Source organism: Monodelphis domestica, chromosome 6 (assembly GCF_027887165.1).
Source record: "Monodelphis domestica isolate mMonDom1 chromosome 6, mMonDom1.pri, whole genome shotgun sequence".
In the NCBI taxonomy this organism is placed as follows: Eukaryota; Metazoa; Chordata; class Mammalia; order Didelphimorphia; family Didelphidae; genus Monodelphis; species Monodelphis domestica.
In genome coordinates this window covers 84,863,624-84,890,613 of record NC_077232.1, presented here as the reverse complement: position 1 = coordinate 84,890,613, position 26,990 = coordinate 84,863,624, and the positions used below count along the sequence as shown (strand labels likewise).

Below are 26,990 nucleotides of genomic sequence, written 5' to 3'. Positions count from 1 at the left end.
TGAGGGCAGTGCAGAGGAAAATCTTGGGAAATTGGAAATTGGGCTAGATGGCCTATGGGATCCTTTCCAGCGTTAAGTTCTATGGATGATCAGTAGGGTCCCTTCTAACATGATTGAGTTTCTATAATAGCAGCCCTTTTCACAGGGACTCACAGAAGTTGGACCCTTTAATTTTATTAGTATAAGTGGACATGTTATCATATTCTGGTTAGATACACCTGAGAAAGGCATCCTTTATCTAGTCTTAATTATATGGTTTTCATATTGTGCTTGTTTTCTCTACACAGCATGGGATAGGTAAGACAGAGATGTTACAAACCCAGGTTTGGCTTGGCTAGGTTCTTCTCAGTTTGCCTGATCACAGAATCACAGGATTAGAAAGTCTAGAGCTAGAAGGAAACTTAGAAATCATGCAGTTCATATGCCTCATTTTACAAATGAGGGAACTATGACCCAAGAAAGAGTAAGGGTCTACACTGGGTCTACATTTATATTGTACTCATTATGCACATCATTCTCAAGTGACAGTGATCAAGCAGGCCAGTCTGATGTGTAAAGTAGGTTTTTAGTGAGAACTTGGACTTGGACTTATACATTACAAGAGTTGTTTGAGTTGCTAATAAACTTCTTTTTTTTTTAAACCCTTACCTTTCATCTTGGAGTCAATACTGTGTATTGGTTCCAAGGCAGAAGAGTGGTAAGGACTAGGCAATGGGGGTCAAGTGACTTGCCCGGGGTCACACTAATAAACTTCTTAAAGGAAACTTTGCTTAATGACCCCAAAAGATCAATTTAAATAATACATTAGACTTTTGGATAGTCTAGATAACTTTTGCTTGTAAGAAACTACTATTTATATACATGCTCTTATGTATTATCCACCCTCAGTAATATCTAATTTTCTTTCCACTCTGATATGTATTCATCAAACTATCTTTCAGGTATCCTACCCCTCCTCAATTTTGTTTAATTTTCATTTCCTTGTATTAGTCTTTTACTTTTTTCACATGTCACAAACTCAATATTATACTTCACAACTTCAAGCATTAATCTTGATTTAATGACTCTCTAGAAAAACAAATATAGCTGGATTGGTATTTGGTATGAACTACTCATCCAAGAGCAGATGGCTAAATCATCAATCTCACGACAATTTTCTTAAAACCACATCTAGTAATGACTTGATCACTGGCTTTTAGATTGTGATTTTTGTAATCTCTACTTGGAATTGTGGAATTTGAGACCTGCAAGGGATCCTGGAGGACACCAAGAACAGCCTCTCACGGACACAAGACTTCAACCATTTGTGATTTTGCTGGTGTGAGTATTCCCTCCACTGTTGCTGATTGCTTTCTTTATGGTCTCTTTGAGAATAGCTGTGGCCAACTTAGTAGGTACTCAATTTCCTTATTTGTCCCATCCATAAGTTATTTTTCCAAAACAAAAAACAAAACAAACAAAAAAAAAGGTTTCCTCCTTACCTCGCCATTTGCCTTGCCAATTGGTGAGTTCAGGATGAAGTCTGGAGGAGCGATGACATCTACCAGAGCAACTGCATCATCTTTCAGCTGTTTGAAAACAAAGTTCATAAACTTGGCAGCTCCTTAGGATCTCTATGGTAACCAGCAAGTAAAGAGTTGCAGTAGGGTTGTTACCAAAACCCACCAGCAATTTAAGCAGTCACACACAGATGTATAACTAACACATTATCTTTTTATTGGCCTGGATAACAGATTCCTTTACTTTGCATTTTAATATTTTTACCATGTTGTCCTTTACTCGTTTTCAATTAGACCAGGTACACTCATAAAAATGATTTCTTTGCAACTCATTTTTTTAAATGTCTTCTCAGTCTTGTCTCTTTATTAGCCCCTTATTTTACTAGGTTGCTCTGTTTTTGGTTAGAAAAAATATATCAAGAAAAATGTAAGTGATGTTTCTGATCAACTGGTAAAGTAATAAAAAGAAATGTCTCATGACCCTCAGGAGTATTTTATTACTCAGTCATTACTTACACTATTACTCAAAATGACAAATAAAATCTATATAAGAAAGTCCCCTATAGGCATCTCTTTAAATGCAAAAACATTATTTTTAAAATATTTTATTATGTGATTAAAATGAATTGCTCAAATAGAAAGGAGGTTTCATGAATAATTTTTAGATCTAATTTATAACTGGCAAGTTATAATAATAATTTAAAAAGATTCAGCAAGTTACACAAAGTACAATGTAATAAATGAAATAAACTCAGATATTCACATTGTTTATTTATTCTTATACTACTTAAGAAATGTACATGCTATTTTTAATGGACAGATATGCCTCTACTAAAGATAACAGATAAATGCTGTCTTTTTCATCATGAAGATAGGTAACTGGGCTTCCTTGTGTACATCATGAATTCTCATTTATTTTTCTGGCAGTGGAATGAATTTTCACTGAGTTGTCATATGCCACCTTATCCTCTCTCCTCTATCAGTCACAGTAGAATAGGCTTTTAAATTACAAGGCTGGGAATCAGGGAAACAGTCTGACACTATGAAACATAACAAAGCTAACTGCTCTGCATAAAAACAGAATTCAAGACCATGGCCCAATTAAAGTGAAATAAACTAATGCATAATCATTATAGAAGAGCTTTAAAAACAATTCAGTAGAAAGTTCAAAACTATATTTGCCTTGCCTTCCTATTTCTTTTTTAAAGAGTTACTCTCAAATATATAATATGAAAATTTAAATTTTCTTTTATTATTAGTTTTACTTAAGTTAAACTATAAGTTATGAATTGAGATACACATTTGGATACCCTAAATATAAGCTGGGATTCTATAAAAAATCTTTCCCTCCCTTAAAACCATTACCTTCTATCTTAGAATCAATGCTAAGTATCATTTTCAAATCAGAAAAGTACTAAAGGCTAGGCAATTAGGGCTGCCTAGGGTCACACAATTGGAAGGGTCAGGGCAGATTTGAAGACCCAAGACCTCCCATCTCCAGGCCTGGCTCTCTACCCACTCAATCATCTAGCTGCCACATGAAATCTTTTTTAAGGAAAGCAAAAACATAAGTATTCACCAAAAATCAATTTTGTAAGATATATGAAATTGTGCATTTATTATGAAAATTCTGATTTGACTTTTCCTTTAATTTAAATAGTTTGTCTTAGTCATTCTCTTACTGCCTTAAGGTTATTTTTTACAAATGATTTGAGAAAAGAGTAGAGTCCATATTTGACTAAATAGCATATTCTTTACAATCATGAGTAGTACATATATGGTCAATAATGTCTGGGATCCAAGCATAAACTAAACCCAAAGAAATCAGCCTTTATTTTCATGATAGTTACTAATAGAATGAAATATTTTAGGGATAACTTACTAAGAAACCTTTAAGATGGCATAAAATAAAATGTTGGTAGCTGTTTATTTTCATTTTTACTCATCAGAGTAAAACAGTAATATGGTAAAAACTTGTTCTAAAAACTAGATACTTTAAATGAATTTTGAGGCTAATTGAAACCCTAGTTTCAAAACTGTGTTGAAAATCTTTAAACATATTTTAATACTTTTTTATTTTAGTGAAAATAATTTAATTTTGAGAATTAAACAAATTGGACCATCTGAGAATATATCATCAGAAGAATAACTAATTAAATATAATTGTAGAAAGGAAAAAAAAAGAGTATCCTATAGTAATAAGAACACTGAAGATAACATTGTGTCTTTGCTATGTAATCACTGTTTCCCTATGGCTAAATCACCTCATCTCTCTAAGCCTTAATTCCCTCTTCTATACTAGAAAAGGTCTGCCTTCACAATCTCTTAAATTTTCTTCTTACCCTACCATTCTGCGATTCTTAATGCAGGAGATGTAGGAAATTGGCCTGAAAATACTTGACTTCCCCATTAGCCCTGAAAAGCGTACCTGACTAGGTACTAGGAGACACGGGTTCTAGCATTTGTTCTGTCACTAAACATTTTGAATGACCCAAGGATCATCCGTTTAACTCTCTGGGTCTCAGTTTCCTCACCTGTAAAATGAAGATGGTTGGCCTAGATGGAGACTAAGGTCCCTTCCCAGATCTAGCAGTTAATCTTCTAAGGACCCTTCCTATTCTGAGATAGTATATTCCAAGTGCTCTTCTAAGGGTCTTCGGTCTTTGTTGTGAGGACTTAATTCCCTACATTAGTATTAGTATTAGTACATTAGTTAATTCCATGAATCTTAGCTGTGTGGCTGAGCCACTGATTTAAGCTTGTTTTGTGATGCGTTATTGCCTATTTCCCTTAAAAGTTAAATGTGTCCAAAAGTTCTGGTGAATTGAGAGCTCCATATGACTGAGATTTACTACATAAGGATATTAATACTTAGCATTATAAATTGCTGGGACTCACCTTTGCACACAGGTCCAAAATAGCATTCTTTATCATTTTACCTGCTTGTTCACCAGAAAAATATCCACCTGCAAGTATATATGGCATATATATAGTAACACAAACAAGAATGGGTTACATTTTAGAAACTCTCTTGGGTAAATTAATAGAGCAATTTTAAAATATTCATGAGACTTTGAAAATAGTTTTCCAAATTATTGGGCCCCTAAAAACACTATTAATTCTTAAAAATGCATATTGGTCTGGCCAAGTTATTAGCTTCATCCTTCTATTACTTAACCTGTCTTTTATTTGTCTTTGTTTCATTAGAAACCATATCAGTAATTTCTCATATTGATAATCTGCCTTAGGTTTTCATACTTGATATTTTATTTGAACCTCACAATTACCTTATGAGGGATATGAGACAAGGCTTACTGTTTTCATCTTACGTGCACTAAAGAAGTTTGAGTGTTTTTCCTAAAATCTCATAGCCAGGATTAAAAGCCAGGTCTCCTGATTCCTAGTTCAGTGCTCTTTTCCAAGATTCTTCCCTCAAGGCTATGAGAGTCTAAATCAGACGTTATTCACTGAGAGTCTGTGACTTTGATTTTTTTCATTTTTTTGAAAAGAGTATTTCAATATAATTGGTTTCTTTGGTAATCTTATGTATTTTATTTTATGTATTTAAAAATCACCTTTCTGAGAAGGAGTCCATAGGCTTCACCAGACTGCCAGTGGGGTCCATCACACACACACACACACACACACACACACACACACAAAGGTCAAGAAGCCTAAATACATAAAATGTCTCTTATTCAGGGGTTTCATTCTAAAAATCTATTTTCTTGAAAATCAAACTAAAAAGGATTTTAGGGGAAAAAATAAAGTAATAAATAGAAGTGTGAAGTTCCTTTAGGATCAATCCTGGAGTTAATGTTAACTAATTTTTAATTTTGAAGAAAGAATACACAGTGGCCTCTCTGTGACTGCAGAACAGGGTAAACTGGAGTAATGAAATTCCAAATTTGTTGGGGTAAATTATGAAGAAAATTTTCTAAGGATGTTTGAGTGGGCAAAATACTAGCTAATAATTTCAATGTCCAATAGTATATGGCGATTATAAGGTGATTTTCCATTTGTCCATTATGTTTTAAATCTTTGGTTTGCTTTCTACTCTTCATATTTGGTTTTTTAGAGTATAATTATAATTTTATGATTATATTATAGTTAATGCCCCCCACAATCTTCAGATCTAAGTATCAAACTAAGAGTAGGCAAAAGTATGAATAGGTAATATCTATGTAAGCAAAAATGGAAACTATTGGCTTCCCTTTCAATGGGAAAGTTTCTCTTCTGCACAAAACAAGGGTATTTCTGCTTTTCTGTCAAATAATGAAGGGAAGACTCTCACCTTGATAGAGAACTGCCATATGCCGACTTAGAGACCAGAGTCCATACAAAGCACCAAGACGTTTCAGGACAGGCTGAAGAGAAGTTGGCATGCTGGCATGGTGTGTATACTTATGATACCTCTGTAAAACTGTATGCTCAATGAAGACAAGAGCGAGGGAATGACAGTAGTATGCCTTGAAAAAAAGTCATAGAAGAGGGACTTGAGAATAGCATTCATTCACAAAACTTATGAAGCACCTATCATGAGAAGTGTATGAGAGACAGCACAGAATAGGCTAGAGAGCTGACCCACAAGCCAGGGAGACCAAGGTTTGAGTGCTGTCTTTGACATAAACTGGCTGCATGGCTCTAGACAAGTCACTTAACCACTCAGTGATCCAGGCAACTCTTACATTGCAGAGAAGGTGCTGACCTACATTAGTAAAAGGAACCTCCTCATTTTGTAGTGGGAAGAGGAAGACATGCCCCCAGAACTCAGAGATGCCTCCATCGTAGCCCTATACAAGAACAAAGGCTCACGAGCAGCCTGTGACAACTACAAAGGCATCTCACTACTCTTCACTGCTGGAAAGATCCTCGCCCATGTCATACTCAACAGACTCCTGTCATCTGTTTCAGAGCAGAACCTGCCTGAATCACAATGTGGCTTCCGACCAGATCACAGCACCATCGACATGGTCTTCACAGTGAGGCAAATGCAGGAAAAATGCCTTGAGCAGAACCTGAGTCTCTACGTTGTCTTCATAGACCTGACAAAGGCTTTCGACACAGTGAACAGGGACGCATTGTGGGTGATCCTCAGCAAGCTCGGTTGCCCAGCAAAATTCGTCAAACTGATCCAGCTCTTTCATGTCGACATGACAGGGGAAGTCCTATCTGGTGGAGAGACTTCCGATCGCTTCAATATCTCCAATGGCGTGAAACAAGGCTGTGTCCTTGCTCCGGTACTATTCAACCTATCCTTCACCCAAGTATTACGACATGCTGTGATGGATCTAGACCTGGGCGTCTACATCAAATACCGACTGGATGGCTCATTATTTGACCTTCGCCGCCTGACTGCAAAAACAAAGACAACAGAGAGACTCATCCTGGAGGCTCTCTTTGCAGATGACTCTGCTCTCATGACCCACCAAGAAAATCATCTCCAAACCATTATGGACAGGTTCTCTACCGCAACAAAACTGTTTGGCCTGACTATCAGCCTCAGCAAAACAGAGGTGCTGTTCCAACCTGCACCAGGGAGGCCACGAACCAGCCGTGTATTACAATCGACGGCACGCAGCTTTCTAACGTCAACACTTTCATGTACCTGGGCAGCACCATCGCCAACGACGGGTCCCTAGACCACGAGATTAATGCCAGGATCCAAAAGGCCAGCCAGGCACTCGGGAGGCTGCGCTCCAAAGTCCTCCAACACAGAGATGTAAGCACTGCGACGAAGCTCAAAGTGTACAACGCAGTGGTCCTCAGCTCGCTCCTGTATGGTTGCGAGACATGGACACTGTATCGGAAGCACATGAAACAGCTGGAGCAGTTCCACCAACGCTCCCTCCGGTCAATGATGAGGATCCGATGGCAGGACCGAATCACCAATCAGGACGTCCTCGACAGAGCCAACTCCACCAGCATCGAAGTCCTGGTCCTCCAAACCCAGCTACGATGGTCTGGACACGTCATCCGCATGGACTCACAGCAAATACCAAGACAGGTATTCTATGGTGAACTGTCAGCTGGACTCAGGAAACAAGGCCGAGCAAAGAAAAGATTCAAGGATCAGCTAAAGTCCAACTTGAAGTGGGCTGGCATTACACCGAAGCAACTAGAACTTGCTGCCTCTGACAGAAGCAGCGAACCCACATTCACCATGTCGCCACCACCTTTGAAGATGAGTGACGTCGACATCTTGCCGCTGCGCGTGAATGCCAACACCAGGCCCCAACCTCACCTCCCGTAACGACTGGCGTCCCAGGCCCCATGTGCCACAAACTGTGCACTTCAGCTTTTGGACTCCAAAGCCACATAAGGGTACACCGTAGATGAAGAAATACTTAGATATTTGCAAATAGGCAAAAGTAAGGCTTTGGGGAGGTCTCAGATAAAATTCAGATATGATGACTGAGAAAGGCTTTAGAAACATACTCTAAGAAATGTATTTTAGAATAAATGCTAAAAGCACTTCTAGATTATATGAGATAGTCTTGAGCCCCAGAAGATGAACAACATTAAAAAAAAAAACTTTCATGGGAGGACAAAAATCCAAAAGAATCCACTAAGCAGTTAGCAAAGGATCAAAAAGACCAGTTGATCTACTTGTGTATTAAATAAGCATAGGTGACCTAGTAGAAAAAAATAAATATTTTTTAAATGATGAACCACTAGATTTACTACTTTTTGTTTTTCCAAAGAGACTCTTCCATGGGCTAGGAAAGACAAGGTTAGAAATCATTAAGAGGGAGAAGTGAGGAGGTCACAAAGCATTTCTCTGCCCTCAAAGAACTCAAGTTATGAAGCCAAGATGATTTATATCTTAAGTATATGAAAGAACTGGCAAGTGTGACTGCTGAGCTATTACCAGAAATCCTGAAAGATTTAGAAAATGGGGAAACTGTCATAGTCCAAAGAAGGGGGAAATATCCTGTCTTTTTTTAAGTAAAGAGAGTAAAAACTGCAAATTATAAATCTGTAGGCTTGACTCATATTCCTGGCCAAATTCTAGAATACATTATTAAAGAATGCATTTTAAGCATTTAGAAAGGAGAAAACTACAACCACTAAAAGGTGGTATGGCTTGATCAAGAATAGATCATGCCTGACAACTTTAATTTCTATTTTTAACAGATAAGTAGACTACTGCACCAGTAGAATCTTGTAGCTATTGCATTTTGAGATTGTGGAACAGGTGAAGAAATGGTTAAGGAATAATGCAATTAAGTAGACCTGAAATTAGTTGAATGACCAGAGCTGAAAATCATCTATTAATGGGGCAATGTCAAATTGGAAAAGGTCTCTAGAAGCCTATTCCAGGAATCTGTCCTTAGCCTTGTGATGTTCAACATTTTAATCAATTAATTTGATAAAAATCAATGATATTCCCAGTGCAGGCCCACAAGGTAGCCAGGCTGCCCCTGTGCCCCAGAGCAGGCCCCAGCACAAGAAATTTAGCACAGTTCCCCCTCCATCCTAGGAACAGAGCCCAACATAAAAGTAAAGATCATGTGTGTCAAAATTGGGACATTAATGCATTGCTGGTGGAGTTGTGAATTGATCCAACCATTCTGGAAGGCAATTTGGAACTATGCCCAAAGGGCGCTAAAAGATTACCTGCCCTTTGATCCAGCCATACCACTGGTGGATTTACACCTCAAAGAGATAATAAGGAAAAAGACTTGTACAAAAATATTTATTTCTGTGCCCTTTATGGTGGCAAAAAATTGGAAAATGAGGGAATACCCTTCAATTGGGGAATGGCTCTTTTTTTAGTTCCTCTAGCAGTTCTTTTTGGTCTTAACACCATTTCACATTTTCCTTTGAGGCTTAGCATGTAGCTGTTTTGACATGGTTATCTTCTGAGTTTGTGTTTGATCTTCCCTATTCCCATAGTGTCTTTTTTGTAATCAGATTTCTTTGTCTTTTGCTCATTTTTCCAATCTATTCCATGATCTTTACTTTTTTAAATTAAGTTTATTTATTTATTTAATTAATTTAGAATATTTTTCCATGGCTACATGATTCATGTTATTTCTCTCTCCTCTTCCCAACCCCCTGCCATAGCCAATGAGCAATTCCACTGGGTTTTACATGTGTCATTGATCAAGACCTATTTCCATATTATTAATATTTGTACTAGGGTGATTGTTTAGATTCTATATTCCCAATCATATCCCTATCGAACCATGTGATCAAGCAGTTGTTTTTCTTATGCATTTCTATTCCCACTGTTCTTTCTCTGGGTGTGGTTAGTGTTCTTTCTCATAAGTCCCTCAGAACTGTTCTGACTCATTGCATTGCCGCTAGTAGAGAAGTCCATTATATTCCATTGTGCCACAAGTGTATCAGTCTCTGTGTATAAGGTTCTCCTAGTTCTGCTCCTTTCACTCTGCATCAATTCCTGGAGGATGTTCCAGTTCACATGGAATCCCTCCAGTTCATTATTCCTTTGAGCACAATAGTATTCCATCACCAACAGATACCACAATTGGTTCAGCCATTCCCCAATTGAAGGTTGTCCAGGATCTAAGAATGCATTTTCTCATGGGAAAATTATTGTAAAAGCCAATTCAGGTCCCAGACAGGCCTACAAAATTAATCATTTCATTCAAAACATGCCATAGATCTTCCTCTAAAGGCTTTCTTCAAAATCTAATCACAGTGGAGAAGGGGTCTGGATTTCTGAAGGTTCTGTCAAATGAAAAACTTTTCCAGTAGGAAAAACCTCTAAGGAAGACCTAGTGAAGGACTGGACTTGGGTCCTTGGAGGATCAGCTTAGCTATCACCAGGAAGCAGTCATGACATGAAGATTTTTGGCAGCCAATGTGGGTCATAAACACTGTTTACTAAGAGTTCTGTTCTTCTTTGGTTAAGTTTCATAAAATGTTTTATGATTTACAAAGTGTTTTATTTATATTTTCTCACAAGAGGCCTATGAAGTAGGTACTACAATTATAAATATCCCCATTTAGAGAGATGAAAGCTGAGGCACAGGATGTTTAAGCAATTTGCCTAGGATTACCTATCACTATCTGTTCAACAGAGCCAGAACAAAAACTCAGGACTCCTACTCTGGATAGGTAAATGACCTTTCTAGCACTTTCAGTTTAAGGAAGATGCAAACCAGGGGTCCTAGGAATTTATATGAGAAGGGAGAAAGCTAAAGAAAAAAAGTGGGATAAAAATAAGCTTGCATTTCTTTTTAAGTTAAATTTCCTAGTATGGCTTCATTGAATTTGAAGTGAAATATAATCCCATTATAATGACTCTGAGGGAAGAAGATACAGTTTGCCAAACATTTAACTATTATGGGCAAAGTATTGTGCTAGAAAGGACAGAGATACATAAGAATCCCACTGGAAAAATTTCTGGCAGAAGGAAGCCAAAGGACTACACAGGGGTTCTTTGCGAGCTAGTGTAGCTAAGTTGAGAGAAGATCATCCCCAGGAGACTGGCCACATGAAGAAACTTTATGAGTTTCCAATGGTATGAATCATAATAAAACTATAAAGCAAGATTAGTAAGTAAATGAAAAAAGAGAAGGGGAAGGAAGTAGAACAGTTCTAGGTAAGAATAAAATCTAAGGCCAGTGGAAGTGAAGAATAGAAATATATGTTGTTGGAATTGGAATGATTGAAAAACTATGAGGTCAGTTAGTATGCTAGAAAGGTCATCAACAAGAATACTGAAGTCATGGAGGACAATGGTAAGGGAAGAGGCAAAGAGGAAAATGGGAAGCCAGATAATAATGTTACTGAAGAAGATGGAAAAATATTAATATATGAAATTAACAAGAAAGGGGAGAGGTAGTATAAGCAGATGGAGCAGAGGTTATTGAAGAACAGGGGCAGAAAAATGAACTAAAAATAACAACTGAGAGCAAAGACTAGCTGATGAATGCATTAGAGTACTGTGATATAGTGGATGAAGTGCAATGGCAAGAGATACAGCAAGAAGTAGTCAAAGTAGAAGGGTTGAGCCAAGATGCCTATAGGCAGCAACCCAGATGAATAATTCCTCAAATAAAATTTTGGAACAGTAGAGCCAAAAAAAGGGTTGGAGAAGGGCTTTTTTCAGTCTCAGAGAACTTAGGAGGTTGGCAAGAAAGGTCTGTGACACAAGATGGGGGAACATCCCAGAAAACAAGTGTCAGCAGCACAAAAAATAGGCCTTGGAGGTGACCACAACAGGGACAGCAGCAGCAGCTTCAGAAGCTCTCAGCTCAGAGACAGTAAGAGGATCAAACAACAGGCCAGTAGGAGATTACAGGGTATCTTTTGCTGACACTGGGTGAGGATGGCAACATTTGGCATACCTTTATTGTCCATATACCCAGAGCAGAACAGAGCACTGGGTATCAGTTGCAAGGGAGCGGGGACCCTTGTCACAGTACCAAAGGAAAGAGGAACATTAACATTTATAATTGCAGAGGAACAAAGACCCTTTCTAGGTAAAGATCATAATACAGACCAGGAGAGAACACCCAGTACAACACAACCTTGGAAGCACTGAAAACTTGCAAATTGCCAGAACCAGCTCTGAAAACAATAACATGGAAAAGCCTGATGCAATGCCTCCCCATCCCTAGGTGAGCAGAGCCTAACTTAAACATAAAATTCAAAGTCAAGATATAGGCTGGGAAAAAGAGCAAACCACAACAATAAAATGAACTTGGCAACAAAAAGCTACTACAGTGGCAGGAGAGACAAAAATATAAACTCAGAAGACAACATGAAAACACCTACAAGAAAAACTTCCAAAAAAGTAATAATTGGATCCAAGTTCAACAAAAATTCCCAGAGATGTTAAAGAAAAAGATGAGCGTTAGAGGAAAAATTGGGAAAAGAAATTAAAAAGATGCAATAAAATAATGGAAAGAGAATGGCTTGATAAAGGGAGCACAAAACTGAAGAAAATAACACCTGAAAAATCATAACTGGTAAAAGAGGCAGAAAAATTCACCAATAAAAAAGAACTTCTTAAAAAGCAGAACTGACCAAATGGAAAAAGAGTTGCATCAAAGAATTCCTTTAAAATTAGATTTTGGCAACTAAAATTTCCATGAGAAATTAAGAAACAATTTAAAAAGTTAAAAGAATGGAAAAAAAAGAAAAAATGTAAATTATCTCATTTGAAAAAACAGATCTACAAAACAGATTGATATAATTTAAGAATTATCTGAAACATTGAGAGATAATTTAAGAATTATCTGAAGGCCATAATAAAAAGGCTAGTCATCATATTTCAAGAAATTATAAAAGAAACATGCCTTAATATCTTAAAACCACAGGATAAAATAGAAATTGAAAGAATCTACCAATCATCTCTTAAAAGAGGTCCTGAAGTGAAAACTCCTTGAAATATTACCCTCAAATTCCAGAGCTCCTAGGTCAAGGAAAAAATATTGTAAGTCAGAAATAAACAATTCAAATATTGTGGAACCAGAGTCAGGATTACATAAAATGTAGCATCTTCTACATTAAAGGAGAGGCAGGCTTGGAATATGATATTTCAGAAGGCAAAGGAGTTAGGATTACAATCAAGAATACCTAAACAGCTAAAATGAGTATAATCCTTGGGGGAGAAAAAGAATATTTAATGAAATAGAGGACTTTCAAAGACCAGAGGTGAATAGAAAAATCTGACACAAAGACAAAACTCAAGAGAAGCATAAAAAGTTGTAAACATGAAAATATAATCATAAAGAACTTGATAAAATTAAACTATTAATATGTTCTTATGGAAAAATGATACAGGTAACTCCTAAGAACTTCATCATTTTCAGGACAGTTAAAGGAGTCAACATGGACAGAGGGCATGTATATGAATTGGTTATGTTCGGATGATGTCTAAAAAAATGAAGAGAAGAGAAAGAAGAATGCACTGAGATAAAAAAGAAGGAAGAGGTAGAATGAGGAAAGTTTTTCTCTTATAAAAGAGGCAGCCAAGGAAGTGTGTTGTTTTTTTTAATAATGGAAGAGAAAATGAAAATAGAATGGGGTGGTAAGCAATGCTTAAACCTCACTCTCATTGGAATTGGTTCAAATAGGGTTAGAAATCTATCATAATTAGGGAAATTGAAAGGAAGTGGGATAAGAGATGGGGGGAGCTATAATAAAAGGAGGTTAAAGGGAGGTAGTGTCAGAAGCAAAACAGACTTTTTTGGAGGGACAGGATTAAAAAAAGAGAGACTGAAGGTTAAACAGAAGAAACTAAGATGGAAGGAAGTGCACAGTAATTATAATTGTGAATGTGAATGAGATGAGTTCACCCCTAAAATGGAAGAAAGCAGAATAGATTAGAAGAAACCAGAATCCAACAATGTATTATTTACAAGAGACACACTGAAAATAAAAAGGCACAGAGTTAATAATAATAATAAAAGCCCAGAGCAGAATCTATTATGCTTTAGTTGAATTTTAAAAAGGTAGAATTAGCGATCATGATCTCAGACAAAGCAAAAATTGACTTAACTAAAAGAAATAAGGAGTATTATCACTATTGGATCTATATTTCAAAGAGATCAGAGATAAGGGAAAAGGAGCTACCTGTACCAACATATTTTTAGCAGCTATCTTCGTAGCAGAAATGATTTGGAAACTAAGGAACTGTTCATCACTTGGGGAATGGATAAACAAGCTGTAGTAAATGGTATTATAATGAATGGAATACTATTGTACCACAAGAAATGATGAACAGGATGAAATCAGAAAATCCTGGAAATACTTATGTGAACTGATGCAAAGTGAAATGAACAGAGCCAGGAGAACAATGTATATAGTAATAGAAATATTATATGATGATCAATTGTGAAGGACTAAACCATTACCAACAAAGTAAGTTTCCAAGATAAACACAAGGAACTCACAATGAAAATGCTATCCACAGCCAAAGAAGGAATTGTTAGAGTCTGAGTAGACCACAGCGTGCCATATTATACTTCCTTCATGAGATTTCTATTGTATGTGTGATGTACTTTCTATCACAATGTGAGCAATATGGGAATATTCATTGTAAAAAGTGATGATAGAACATATCAGATTATTTACAACCTCTGGGGATGGAGGGAAAGGAGGAAGAGAGAAAATCTGAATCCTAAAATGTCAGAAAAAAAATTGTCAAAAACTGCTTCTATGTGTAAGTGAAAAAAAAAATTAAGATATAAGCAGAGAAGCTATACTTCACTAAAAGCTGCCACAGATAATGAAGTGTTATAAAAAAATTACAGAAAGTTTCTCTGTTAAAGGCTTCATTTTTTTTCAAATATTTGAAGAATAGAGTCAATTTTATGAAAATAAGAGCCATTTCCATTTAACAAATAATCAAAGAATACAGACACAATTTTCAGAAGAAGAAACCAAAGATATCTGTAGTCACATAAATAAAAAAAAGTTCTAAATCACTATTAATTAGAGAAATGCAAATTAAAACAACTCACACCTATCAAAGGAAAATAGGTACATTAATGAACTGCTGGTGAATTGAACTTGTCTAACCATTCTAAAGAACAATTGGAACTAAGCCCAAAGGGCCATAAAAACTGTATGCCTTTTCACAAAGTACTAGGTCTGTACCCCAGAGATTAAAGAAAAAGGAAGAGGTTCTATATATACAAAAATGTTTTTAATAACTCTTCTTATGGTGGCAAAAAATTGGAAATTGAGGAGATGCTAATCAATTGGGGAATGGTTAAACAAGTTGTGGCATATAATTATGGTGGACTGCTATGTGCTCTAGGAAATGATAATGGGGTAGTTTCAGAAAAAAAATGTGGCAAGGTCTACATGAACTGAAGAACCAAGATATTATTTTGTACAATAATATCAATGTTTTAATCATAATTCATTATAAAAGATTTAGCAACCCTGAAGATCCAATGATCCAAGAAAATTCCAAAAAATTTGTGATGAAAAAATGCTATCCATATCCAGAAAGAGAATTGATGAACTATGAGTGCAAACTGAAGTATAATTTTTCTCATTTCTTTTATTTTTTGGGATATGACTAATATGGAAATATGTTGTTTATGAATTCACATATGTAATTGATATAATTTTTCTTGCCTTCTCAGGAGGCAGGGGAAAGGTGGGAAGAAGGGAGAGAATCTAGAAATGAAAATTTTAAAAGAAAAGAATATTAAAAGTAAATAAGTAATAAAAAATAAATAATGAAAATCCTCATTTGCCAAATGAAAGGATTAGATTAGCTAATCACTAAGGCCTCTTCCAGTTCTAAATTGTATAATTTCATTAGGCTCTGAACAAGGGTGATGGCAACAAGAATAGACAAAAAGGAAAATATGAGATGAAATCATTAGAAATCATAGGACTTGCCAAATGACTGAATATGGGAGGAATCAAAGTTGGCAAAAGTTTAATTAACCCTTGACACTTCCTCATGACCATATAATTTGGGGAGAAATGGAAGGAATAGTGTTCAGTGGAGAAAACTGGCAAGAATATTTTATCCTCAGTGGAAAATAAGATTTTAGCTAACATGAAGAATTAAATATTTCAGAATGTAGACAAGTATGTTTAAATTATAGCAAGGTTATAAAAGGGCACAAAGGTAGTTAATAAGGCACAAAGGCTGAATATTTTTGTATTATGTGTGTATATACATATATAAACTATGTATATGTAGAATGCATTGTTATATATGTGGGACATATCATTTGATCATAATATGGTCATTTACAAGCATGTAGACATACATAATTCTTTCTATATATGTATATATTTGTGTATAGATATGCAGTATTCTTTCTAGAGGGAACATTTTAATACAGTACAATAAATTTAGTGTCACAGTTTGATCCTTTAAGCTTTTTAAACTATCAGTTTTCAAAGTTCAAGAAACATCCAGTCCCAGATAAAAGGAAATCCCAACTGAAGTAAGTTATTTTTGAATGATTCACACCACATTTTCTCCTCTACTAGCGCAGTCAGTTATTTGACTATATCCCTTTTTTATAAAAGAAAAACAAACAGTGGGGATGTGTGTGACCTTGAATAAGCCACTGAATCCATGATGAGTCAGTGGCAGATCTGGGAAATGAGGACGGATTTCCTGATTTCCAGATTAATCCTTTAACCACAAGACTACAAACTGTTAATTCTCTCTAAAAAACAGCATAACTAAAGGCACACACAAAGCTTTTCCTGCAACAGAAAATAATGAAAAACTTAGTGTATAAAGATATATTAATAGGAGGCCTAAACAGATATGAAAATGGGGAGGGGAGGGGGAGGAACCAAAAGCTTTACCAGATTAGTACCTGGCAGTTGTTTCTTGCTTCAAAATCATCACTTCCAGATTTTCTTTCCTGATTTAATTTTTGATAACTCTCTCGTAGTAGGTAACAAACCAACCACTTGTATGCTGCCAGGGAAACTTAAAAACAAAAGAAATGACAGCTGTCACATGACTGTAACTTGGGCAGTCCATGCCATTAGCAAGCACTTAGATTGTGGGGTTCTAATCTTAAAACAGTTCACCCTCTTCTGAATAATTAATATAAGTTTATGATATGACATTTTGTAAATATTCAATACTTTATAGACATTTTCTTATTTGATTTTTGCAACAGTCTTGTGGGGGTAGATGGTACAAGCATGATTATCCTCCTTATTTTGCAAATAATAAGCCAGAGCACAAGGAACTTAAATTACTTCTCCATGTTTGCAAAGCTAGCAGGAAGAGAAGCCAGGATTAGACACTGAATACAGTGGTCTAATTAACACATTAGGCTGCTGCTCTGATGCATGAAGAAGTATTATTAAGAATCGCTACATGCTAGGCACTGCACTAGGCTCTAGGTATACAAAGATAAAAAGAAACAGTCCTACCTTCAAAGAGATTATATTCTAAGTATAAAAACAACATAAAAATATAATAGTATATATAAATAGTATGTAACAAATTTAAGGGAACCAGGAAAGACATAAGACAATGTTTCAGCTGAGTCCTGAAGGAAATGAGGGCCTCCAAGAGGTAGAAGCAAGGAATTACCTCATTCCCTTTATAGGAATGAGGGGGCAGGGAGGCACTTGGGGCAGAACTGCCAGTGTAAATGTACAGCGGTATTATTAGTTTGTTAATAAGATTGTAACAATAAAGATACTTAGCTCTTTATTGTGAAGATAAAATTGTAATCTCCTTATTATAACAATGAAGGTACTTAGCTCTTCCTTTATAGTGAAGCTAGAATTGTAAGCTACAATATATTTTTGCATTTTAACTACAAAAAGGTGGTAAGTAACTACAAATGGTGAATTAATCACTAAAAGGTGTTAACTAACTATAAAAGGTGAACTTAACAAAAGAGGATTGAAGTAACCCAAAAAGATAAAATCTAACCAAAGAAGGTGAGAACTAAAGAGTGGGCAGTCCTGGAAAAAGTGTCTGCTGTGATTGGTAAACATGAAAATTTAGGGGAGGTGACACAAGAGAAAAAGGTCTTTAAATAGAGGGGGGAAAGACTGAAGATTCATTCGGATTCAGACATTTGGATGAGTTTGGAGGACAGTCAGTCACCCCAGGTTTGGAGTGAAGGATCAGTCACTTGGAGCAGAAGGGAAGATGGGCATTCGGAGATTCGGAGTTTCGTTTGGACATTCGGGCAGTGACTTGGAGAAGCAACCAGAATACAGACACCCAGACTTCTTTTAGACTGTTACTGTTGGTAAGTGAAAAGCTGACTTGAGTGACCCCACCTTTCTGGGGGCATGAAGCCTCTAGGAAAGGCCCAACTTCTTGAGACTCTTCCCCTGGCTGGGGCTTAGAAATTCTAACTGGTATCAGAAGAAGCCAGAGTTTTCTCTCTCCCTCTCTCTCTCTTTCCAGAGAAAACTCTGGAAGAAAAATCTTCCTTCTATTGTAAATGTTATAAATAAACTACTATAAAATTCCATTTACTTTAGTAATTCATTTTGTGATTTAGAATTAAATCCCTGGTGACCACCTAATTAATATTATTCAGATTCCAACCACCATTAAATTTAACAGATAAGAGCTTGAGATAAGATGGTAGTTGTGTGCATGGAGAAAGTGGGTATATGCAAAAGAAGTCATGCAGGATTGGCTGATTGGCTAAATGAGGTGAATGAGAAGTTAAGAATAATATCAAGGTTATAAATCTAGGTTATTGAAATGATAATTGTGGAGTAGGGGGAGCAGGGATAAGAAAACAAGTTCTGTTTTGGACATATTGAGTTCAGATGCCTCTGGGCATATAGTTCAAAATGTCTAATAGGCAATGGGTGACTGGAGCTGGGGAGCCTGAAGAGGAATGGCAATTTAGTTCTGTGAGTCATCTACAAAATGATAATAGTTAAACCCATGGGAAGAGATGAAGTTAATGAGTGTAGAAAAGAAAGAAGCCTCAAGAAAGAGCTTTGGGGAATGTAGTTAGAGGACATAATATTGACATAAAATAGACAATCCAGCAAAGAAGACTGAGATGAACCAAGATAAAGCAATGTTATTACAACCCAAAGAAGAGAGAATATCTAAGAAGAGGTTACTAACCATATATATCATATGCTTCTAAGAGGTCTAAAGGGAAAAGGATTGAGAAAGGGCTCTAGATTTAAGAGATTAATGTGCTAATTAGGTTGGTTGGTTTGTTTCTTTTTAAAGAGTATGCTTATTCTCAAAGAGCTGCTCTAGAATTCATTGTACTCACAGTCACAGAAATAAAGATTCCAAATCCCTTTAAGTAAAATTCATTTTGAAGTAACTCAGTTTTAACAAGTTACTAGTACATTTATTATTAGAATATTTTTTTAAACCTGCTATTTTTCTTGCATAGTAGTCATTTGGGGAAACATTCATATCAGCTGATATTTCCACACATTTATTTTTAAATCTTTGTATTTTTCATCATGTGTTAAATTCTTCCTCTGATGGTCAGTTCTCATAAAGATGAACAAAAGATTGGTATCATGAGGATGGTAATATTTTCCATGATTTATTTATGCAACAATGAATTTTAAAGAATCTGCCAAAGAAACAAAACTATTTTTGCTAATTCATTTTTACATAATGTGCTATTTCTCTGATGCTGTCCTAGAATTTTTAAATTGAAATCACAAAGTCACAGAATGTTAGAGCTGGGAAAAAATAATCTAGTCCAGTGCCTTCGTTTTACAGAAGAGGGAAGTGAGCCCAAAGAGGCAAATTACTGATTTGCTATTAGTAACTGGTTGTGTGTGTGTTTGTGCATCTTTCCTTTTTCAAGCAAAAGGTGGATGGCCACTCATTGGAGATACTACTGAGAGGATTCCTGTTTGGATGCAGATTTCACTAGATGACCTCTAAAATCCCTTCCTACTATGTTGTTTTGTGATTTTTGAAGTATTTATGCCACTCTGTTTAACTTTTTTCCATATAAACTGGCAATATGGTCATCTGCATATATGTCCTCTTACTAGCCTGTAAACTCCTTGGAACCAGTGTTGGTATAGTTTTTCAATCTTTCACTACTGCCTCTCTTACCCACCCAGAAATGGGTACAGTGCTTTTACACACAGTAGACACTTAATATATGCTTATTAAATTGTAATGGAAAATCATCTTGCTCAAATCTAACTTCTTTATGTTATAGATAATTAAACTGAGATCAAGAAGAACTAGCTTTCCAATGATCAGAATTTTTTAATTTTCAAAGTATTAGATTTGCTTTATCCTTCCAATAGCCTTTTCTCTGATTTCATCCTCCTTGAACTTTCTTCCTCCTTTTGACCCAGTTAGCAATCCCTTCTTTTTGATAATCTCTGTTTCTTTGGTTTTATTGATAGCAATCTCCCCTGGTTCTCCAATTACATGTCTGTCCATTCCTTGGTCTCCAACAGTTCAGCATTCTTACCCCAAATCCTAACTGTGAGTGTCCTTTCCCAAGATTTTATCCTTGCTCTTCTTGTCTGTCTCTAGGTGTAACTGGTGGTTTCCTTCCTTCCCATGACTTCAATTATCACCTCTACGTAGATGACTCCTAAACATAAGGGTGTGTGTGTGTGTATCTCCAGCCCCAATCTCTCCTGAGCTTGAGTCCTTTGTTTCTGAGTAGTATTATATATCTCCACCTAGATAAGTTACCAGAACTTCAGGACCAGTAAATTCTGAACTCATTATCTTCCTCTCCAAACTTGTCCCTACCCCAAAATTTCTAAATTTTTCAGATTCTCCAAGCCACTTGGACATAAGAACATGGGTTTATATCTGATTTCTCTCTCCTTCATTCCCAGCATTATTTCATCAACTTCTAAGCCCTGTGGATTCTACTGGCACAAAACTTCTTGATTGTTTCTCTTCCACACTATCCACACACTTCTGCATTTCCAATTGATGCCTTTATCACCTCTCACCTAGACAACTATAATAGCCTTCTAAAATGGTCACTCTTGTTTCTGGTTCCTCCCCTCTCTAAACCATTAGACCCTGACCAACAAATTATTTTCCTAGTAAATGGGTCAGACCAATAACATTTATTCCCCTAATTTAAAAACTTCAGTGACTCTGTTTTATATAATTTAATATCTTCTACAATCTGATTCTAAACTTCATTTCTAAACTTTTAAAAAATTCAATTACTAGCTATTCCCAAATTTTAACCAATCTTCCCCTACTTCTGCAAATCTGTACAACTTTGTCTCCTTTCCTAGAATGTATTCTGTGATTGAAGATGTCCAACAGTTGAAATCTTTATGAAGTCTGCCTTTATTGAACTCTAAAACTTCCAACTAAAAATAATGTTCCACTCCTCTAATTTTCCTACATTCCTATGGATTATCTTTAGTTCTTAAATATTCTACTTTATATACTTGTCTGTGCCCATGCTTTGTCTCACTTATTAAAATCTTTGTATACCCAATGATCTTGTACATAGTTGACACTGAATAAATTTTTCTTAGGTGGAGCTGAATTGAAATTCATTCTAGCTTTGAAAAGAGCTATTTCAATTTGGTATTTTTATCCTGAAATTCAGCTTAAAATGCTTAGAAGAAACATTCAAATATAATGAAGTAGAGTAATTCATTCTCAAAAAATGAGAGTAATCTTGCTGCAAATGTGTAACTATGTCTTAGCTCCTGCTATGTGTAGTTAGAATGACAAAGAATAGTTTAGGGAAGAAACAAGACCTATCTCCTGGTCAAGGTGGATATCCAAAATATCAAAGAAGGAACTGCAGATAAGAAATGCTGAGAAAGGACTGCAAAATAACAGAGCATAAAGAAATGTATCAAATAACAATGGTTTGAATTGTGGTTTCTAAGCAGTCACTTCACCTCTCTAGCACAAATTTTCTTCATATGTAAAATAAGAGGTCTGCACTGGACAATCTGCCATCCCTTTTAGTTCTAACCTATAAAGTAAATGGCCTTTGAACTATCATGGGCAAGTGGTCATCTATAATATACTGCAGTCTACTTAAAATACACCCACTATTAATCTTTCCACTCTACTGTGTGTCATCTATAATTATGATTTTTATAAGATTATGGTGCCCTCGATTCATAGGTCACACCATCACTATGGGAATACTGATAGGTTACAAGAATGGGCCTTGGTAGCAGTGAGTAGCCTGGGATCCAGATAGAAAAGGGGAATGCATGACTCACATATAGAAAGTAAATAAAAAATTTTCACATAAAGTCTAAGAAGTAAATCTTATTTTCAATGCAATAAATACTAAATAAATGCATAAAACAGGCTAAATATTAAGCCCCCCCCCAAAGAAAGTTATCCCATAATATTTTGGGTCCATCGAGTCTGATCAATTTTTTTATCTAACAGATCGACTTGAATTGTGCAACGTTTGGAATCACTTAGTCCTATGAAATCTCATGGTTCTATAGTGAAGTATAATATTTCCTATAAATCTGGAGGCAATTATATAGTAGTCTGTAGAAAAATTGTATTAATGGAAGAATTTTCTCTATGTGGTTAAAAACCAATTTTCTTCATAACTCTGATACACAAATAAATTCCATGAACTCATACCTTAACATTTTCTTAATATGAACATTGTGACATTATGTACCTCACAATGAAGATGTCTGCTTTGTCTTGGGTTTTTAAAAGTTGTGTCATATTTTTAAAAGCTATTTTTTAAATGTGCCCAAAGTTTTCCTATTGTAGGAGCATGCTTATCTACTCATAGATGTTTTATTTTCAATTACACACAATTCTGCATGACTGAGTCTGTGTAAACCTTCAGAACTGACAATTTGGGTCTGGTTGATAATCTACCATACACTCTTCCAGGTTTGAAAAAGATTACCACAGAACACTGAATGTTAGCTAATGTGATAACAGTGGGTGGCTTTACTGCTTCAATAATTCAAACCTAGCCTCTCCAGAGTCTAGCATTATCTCACATTTCCTTTCCATACAAGGCAAAGTTGGTAAGGATGGTAGAATCTTTGAAAGGTGAAGTGTACAGAAAAGTTGAGAGCATGTGGCCTATTCTCTCCTTGATACTCAGAGGGATACACATCCATTTTAAAAGAAGTTTCACACCATCTATTCTACCTCATTAGCTTCAACTGACGTCCTTGCTTCTCCAATCTATCCATACATGCCACCAAACTCATATTCTTGAATGATCAAGTCAATTTTCTTCAAAACTTTCAATGGCACACCATGGTTAGCAGGATAAAACCCCAAATCCCTAGGGACCTTTCAATTAATCAATTAATTTATAAACACCACAAAGATGACTACAGGAGCAGATCGAGTAATACCTGGTGGTCAAATAAACCTGGATTTCTGGAAATACTCTAGAGAGTTAAAATTGCTCACTCAGAGAGACCCAGTTAGCTTTTGAACAGGAAGTATGATTAACTATTTTTAGCAAAGGGAAATCATACATTCAAATAAAGTATATTTTGTTACATAATATACTAATGTTTTTCAGATTTTAAAAAATCTAGACTTGCTACATAGTTCACCACAGGCTTAATTGGAATTCCCTTGACATATCAAAAGAAGAAATAAAACTTGTGAATAATCATAATTCCCAGTTCTATAGCAATTTAAAGTTTACAAGGTGCTTTTCTTTCAATAGTTCTATGGGGCAGATAGTATATCTCTTTTGCCAAGTAGGAAAGTTCCCTGAGGCTCAGTGAGGTTAAGGAGCATCCAGTTGTATAGCTTGTAAGAATCTGAGATAAAATGCGAACCAAGGTTTCTTAATCCCACATCCATAACTTTTTTCACCAAAATGTGAAGTTTTACTGAAATGAAACCCTATGTTCTGAATCATGACCTAAATTAAGTTATTTATAATTACTTTCTTGGTATTTAAAATGCACAGTGAATTTTGCAATTATTATAAGATAAATTATAAAGTATAATTAATATGTTATGTAAGAGAACAGTACTATATTCTTTTAAAATTAAAAGAAAAGTTACCTGAAGAATCCATGCAGTCTTCAACTCGAGATATCACAAATTTCTGGCCAAGAATATCTTTAAAATCTTCAAGAAAATTTACAGATTCCAGTGGACTTTCAATACGAACTTTATCTGATAAATATTAAATATATTTATTGAAAGAATGGAACCTAAAAATTAAGAATATAAAGGTCTGGAGGAATGTCTTGACTTGGATAAGCTATGCTCTTTCAGTAATCAATATCCATTCAGAATTGTCACTTTAGAAGCTATTTATAATTGTACTAATCATACAAACATAGAATTTTAGAATTAGAAAGAATCTCGGAGATCATCCAGTCCAACCCTTCATTTTCTGGGTGGGGAAAATGAGGCTCAAAGAGGTGAGATAGTTTGTCAGAGCTAGATAGCAGCAATGATGGGATGATAAGCTAGGTTTCTTAGCTTCTGGTCTAGTACTGTTTCTATGACTCCAGGGCACCAAGACCTAGGTACATTCTAGAAGGAAGGGCTCATAAGTTACCATCAATAAAATGGCTATCAGTGATCTTGTGACACAGTAATAACTGCCTTACCTATTAATATATTCTGTTCCTAAGACACAAATAATTTATAGCATAACACAATGGGTAAGACTTTCTGAAGACCCTTATCAAGAGAGCAATGCAAACACAGACATGTAGAGAAAGCTGCCCGTGTCACCATGTTTCAGGACTGCACTGCTGGGGCTACATGGAAACTTTACCTGGCTGTTTTGCTCAAACTTATCCACAAACTTTGCTCAAGAGACCTAGTATTACTGCCAGAAAAGATGATTTGGATCCAGAGGTGGACTTTTTCTGCTTTTAGAATCTGCTTCCAGGTTGGCACCTTCAGAATCCCCTTTAGGGCTCCTAGAACAAAATGGTGTCTACCTGCTTTCAAGGGCAATTGCTTTTCTTCCTTGATTGGGATAACACTTCCCTCACCACACTGCCTCTACCAATTTCAAACCTTTTAAAATAGTGGTTCTCAAATCTTTTGGTCTCAGGATCCTTAATTAATTCTTCAAAATTACTGGGAACCCCTCAAAACTTTGATTTATGCAGGTCATATCCAGGAAGTGCTGGAACCAGCTTATATTGCCTCATAAGAACTGACCATTAAATTTTCAATTAGAACATTTGCACTTTGGATTTTGGCAAAGACTACAAATCTGGCTTTTATTTATTACTTTGTTGATTGCCTAGATTTAAGAAAGTTATGGGAGAAAATGTTCCTGATAGAAATTAAAGTTAAACGTCTGTCATGCATTTTTGGAGTACCAGTTTTTAAACATGTAATAGAAAACCATTGTTTATAGCTTTCAATATTCATTATTTTAGAAATTAAGTCTGATAAATTATAAAAATCTTTACTCATTAATTCAATTAAAGTAAGTCTATTACATGCAAACAAAATGGTATAATTTTATTAAAAAATAAGTATGCTTTACAACACAAAAAAAAGTGGGTTATTTTACATATCTGGCTTAATAAAAGATAGCTATGTTTTCATTTTTTTAAATCCATACCTTTTGTCTTAGAATCAATAAAAGGCAGAAGAGTGGCAAGGGCTAGGCAATGGGAGTTAAGAGACTTGCCCAGAGTCACAAAGCAGGAAGTGTCTGAGGCCAGATTTGAACTCAAGTCCTCAGATCTTCAGACCTGGCTCTCAATTCCCTGAGCCACCTAACTATGCCCAACACAACTATATTTTCACATCTGTTTCTGCATTCACTCCATTACAACATGTTGTTTTGGTTGAAGTATATGAAGAAAAATCTAGCTTCGCAGAGAAATATAGTTGGAAAAGGGAAGAACATTTTAATAGGCAAGTAACATCTTAATAACATTATGAACATGGTTTTGACCTTAGGAAATCCTAGGGATCTACAGATCACACTTTAAGAATCACTTTTAAAACTATATATTCTCTTCATTTAAATATAAGGCACATTTTAAGAGAACAAATAAAAAGGAAAACCAGCTCTTATTCAATATGTAAGATTAATAACTGTTTTAAATAAGATAATCTTAAAGTGATATCCCAAAAAAGAGACTAACCTTGATGTCTGTCTGTAATGCAGTTCAGTAAATAGTTGCTAGTCTGTTGAAGCAGGACATTATTGTCTCCTTCATAAGTACAGTTTGGATCATTGTCATTTCTAATATCGCCCAAACGATTCACTACAATAAAATCACAAAGTTTTGAAGATTTATAATATATATCAGACATGTAGTACATCAAGGATGATTATAATTAATAATTTAAGTGCCCAAAATTCTAATTTCACCAAAATTAATGAAGTATAGGATGTGGAAGAGGGAAGAAATAATAAAAGATCATTCATTTTTAGCTTCTCAAATAACAGAGTTACCTAATGTCTTAATCAAGAAATATCTTTCCTAGGAAGAGATTCCAGAAATTCCTAGAAGGAGTAAGAAGTAAGAAATGGAGTGGAAAGAAAATAGCGTATCTTGGAAAAATACATTATAAACCAAATAATGTCACTGAAATAGAAAAATGTATGAGGTGGAGAGAAGTAGGGAGGATGAGTACCTGAACTCTTATCTGGAGTTGGAAAGTGAAGGATTAAATAAATTTAAAAGAGAAAGAATAACAAAAGTTTATTGAAGGAGCTTGTGATTGGGCAAAATAATAGGAGAAAAGACAATCTGGGGCAGAAAACTGGTTTCAGATTTGTATGAGCAAAAACAAATGAAAGAGATTAAGTGCTGGCTTTTAAAAGAGAAAAATTATAAATATATTTAATCTATGCATAGATGCAGATATATTATAATAAATAGGTCACAGTAGACAACATAATTCTAAAAATAAATGGAATAGATTAAACTCCTTAATAAAAATAAAAAGAATATGGGGATGACTAAATAAATAGAATCCCAAAGTGTGATGCAAATAAAAATTTTAAACGTAGACCTACAGAGAAAAGGAAAGGATAGAGCAAAATCTATTATGCTTTAGGTCTAGGATTTTTAACTTGGCATTTAGTAACTTATTTAAAAATATTTTGATAACTACTTTAGTATAATTGGTTTCTTTTC

At 35.4% G+C, this 26,990-nt stretch overlaps 1 protein-coding gene across 2 annotated transcripts in view; it reads right to left on the bottom strand.

The window, feature by feature from the left end:
• The window catches only part of ACOX3 (acyl-CoA oxidase 3, pristanoyl), a 92,311-nt gene that overhangs the window by 2,000 nt on the left and 63,321 nt on the right, over positions 1 to 26,990 (bottom strand). For both annotated transcript variants that reach the window (XM_007496804.3, XM_001372621.4), the window contains exons 12-17: positions 25,989 to 26,111; positions 23,923 to 24,036; positions 16,784 to 16,899; positions 5,794 to 5,968; positions 4,398 to 4,465; positions 1,482 to 1,568 (exon numbers count right to left, since the gene is read on the bottom strand). In XM_007496804.3, coding sequence (XP_007496866.1) covers positions 1,482 to 1,568; positions 4,398 to 4,465; positions 5,794 to 5,968; positions 16,784 to 16,899; positions 23,923 to 24,036; positions 25,989 to 26,111 — 683 coding nt within the window. The remainder of the gene's footprint in view (positions 1 to 1,481; positions 1,569 to 4,397; positions 4,466 to 5,793; positions 5,969 to 16,783; positions 16,900 to 23,922; positions 24,037 to 25,988; positions 26,112 to 26,990) is intronic.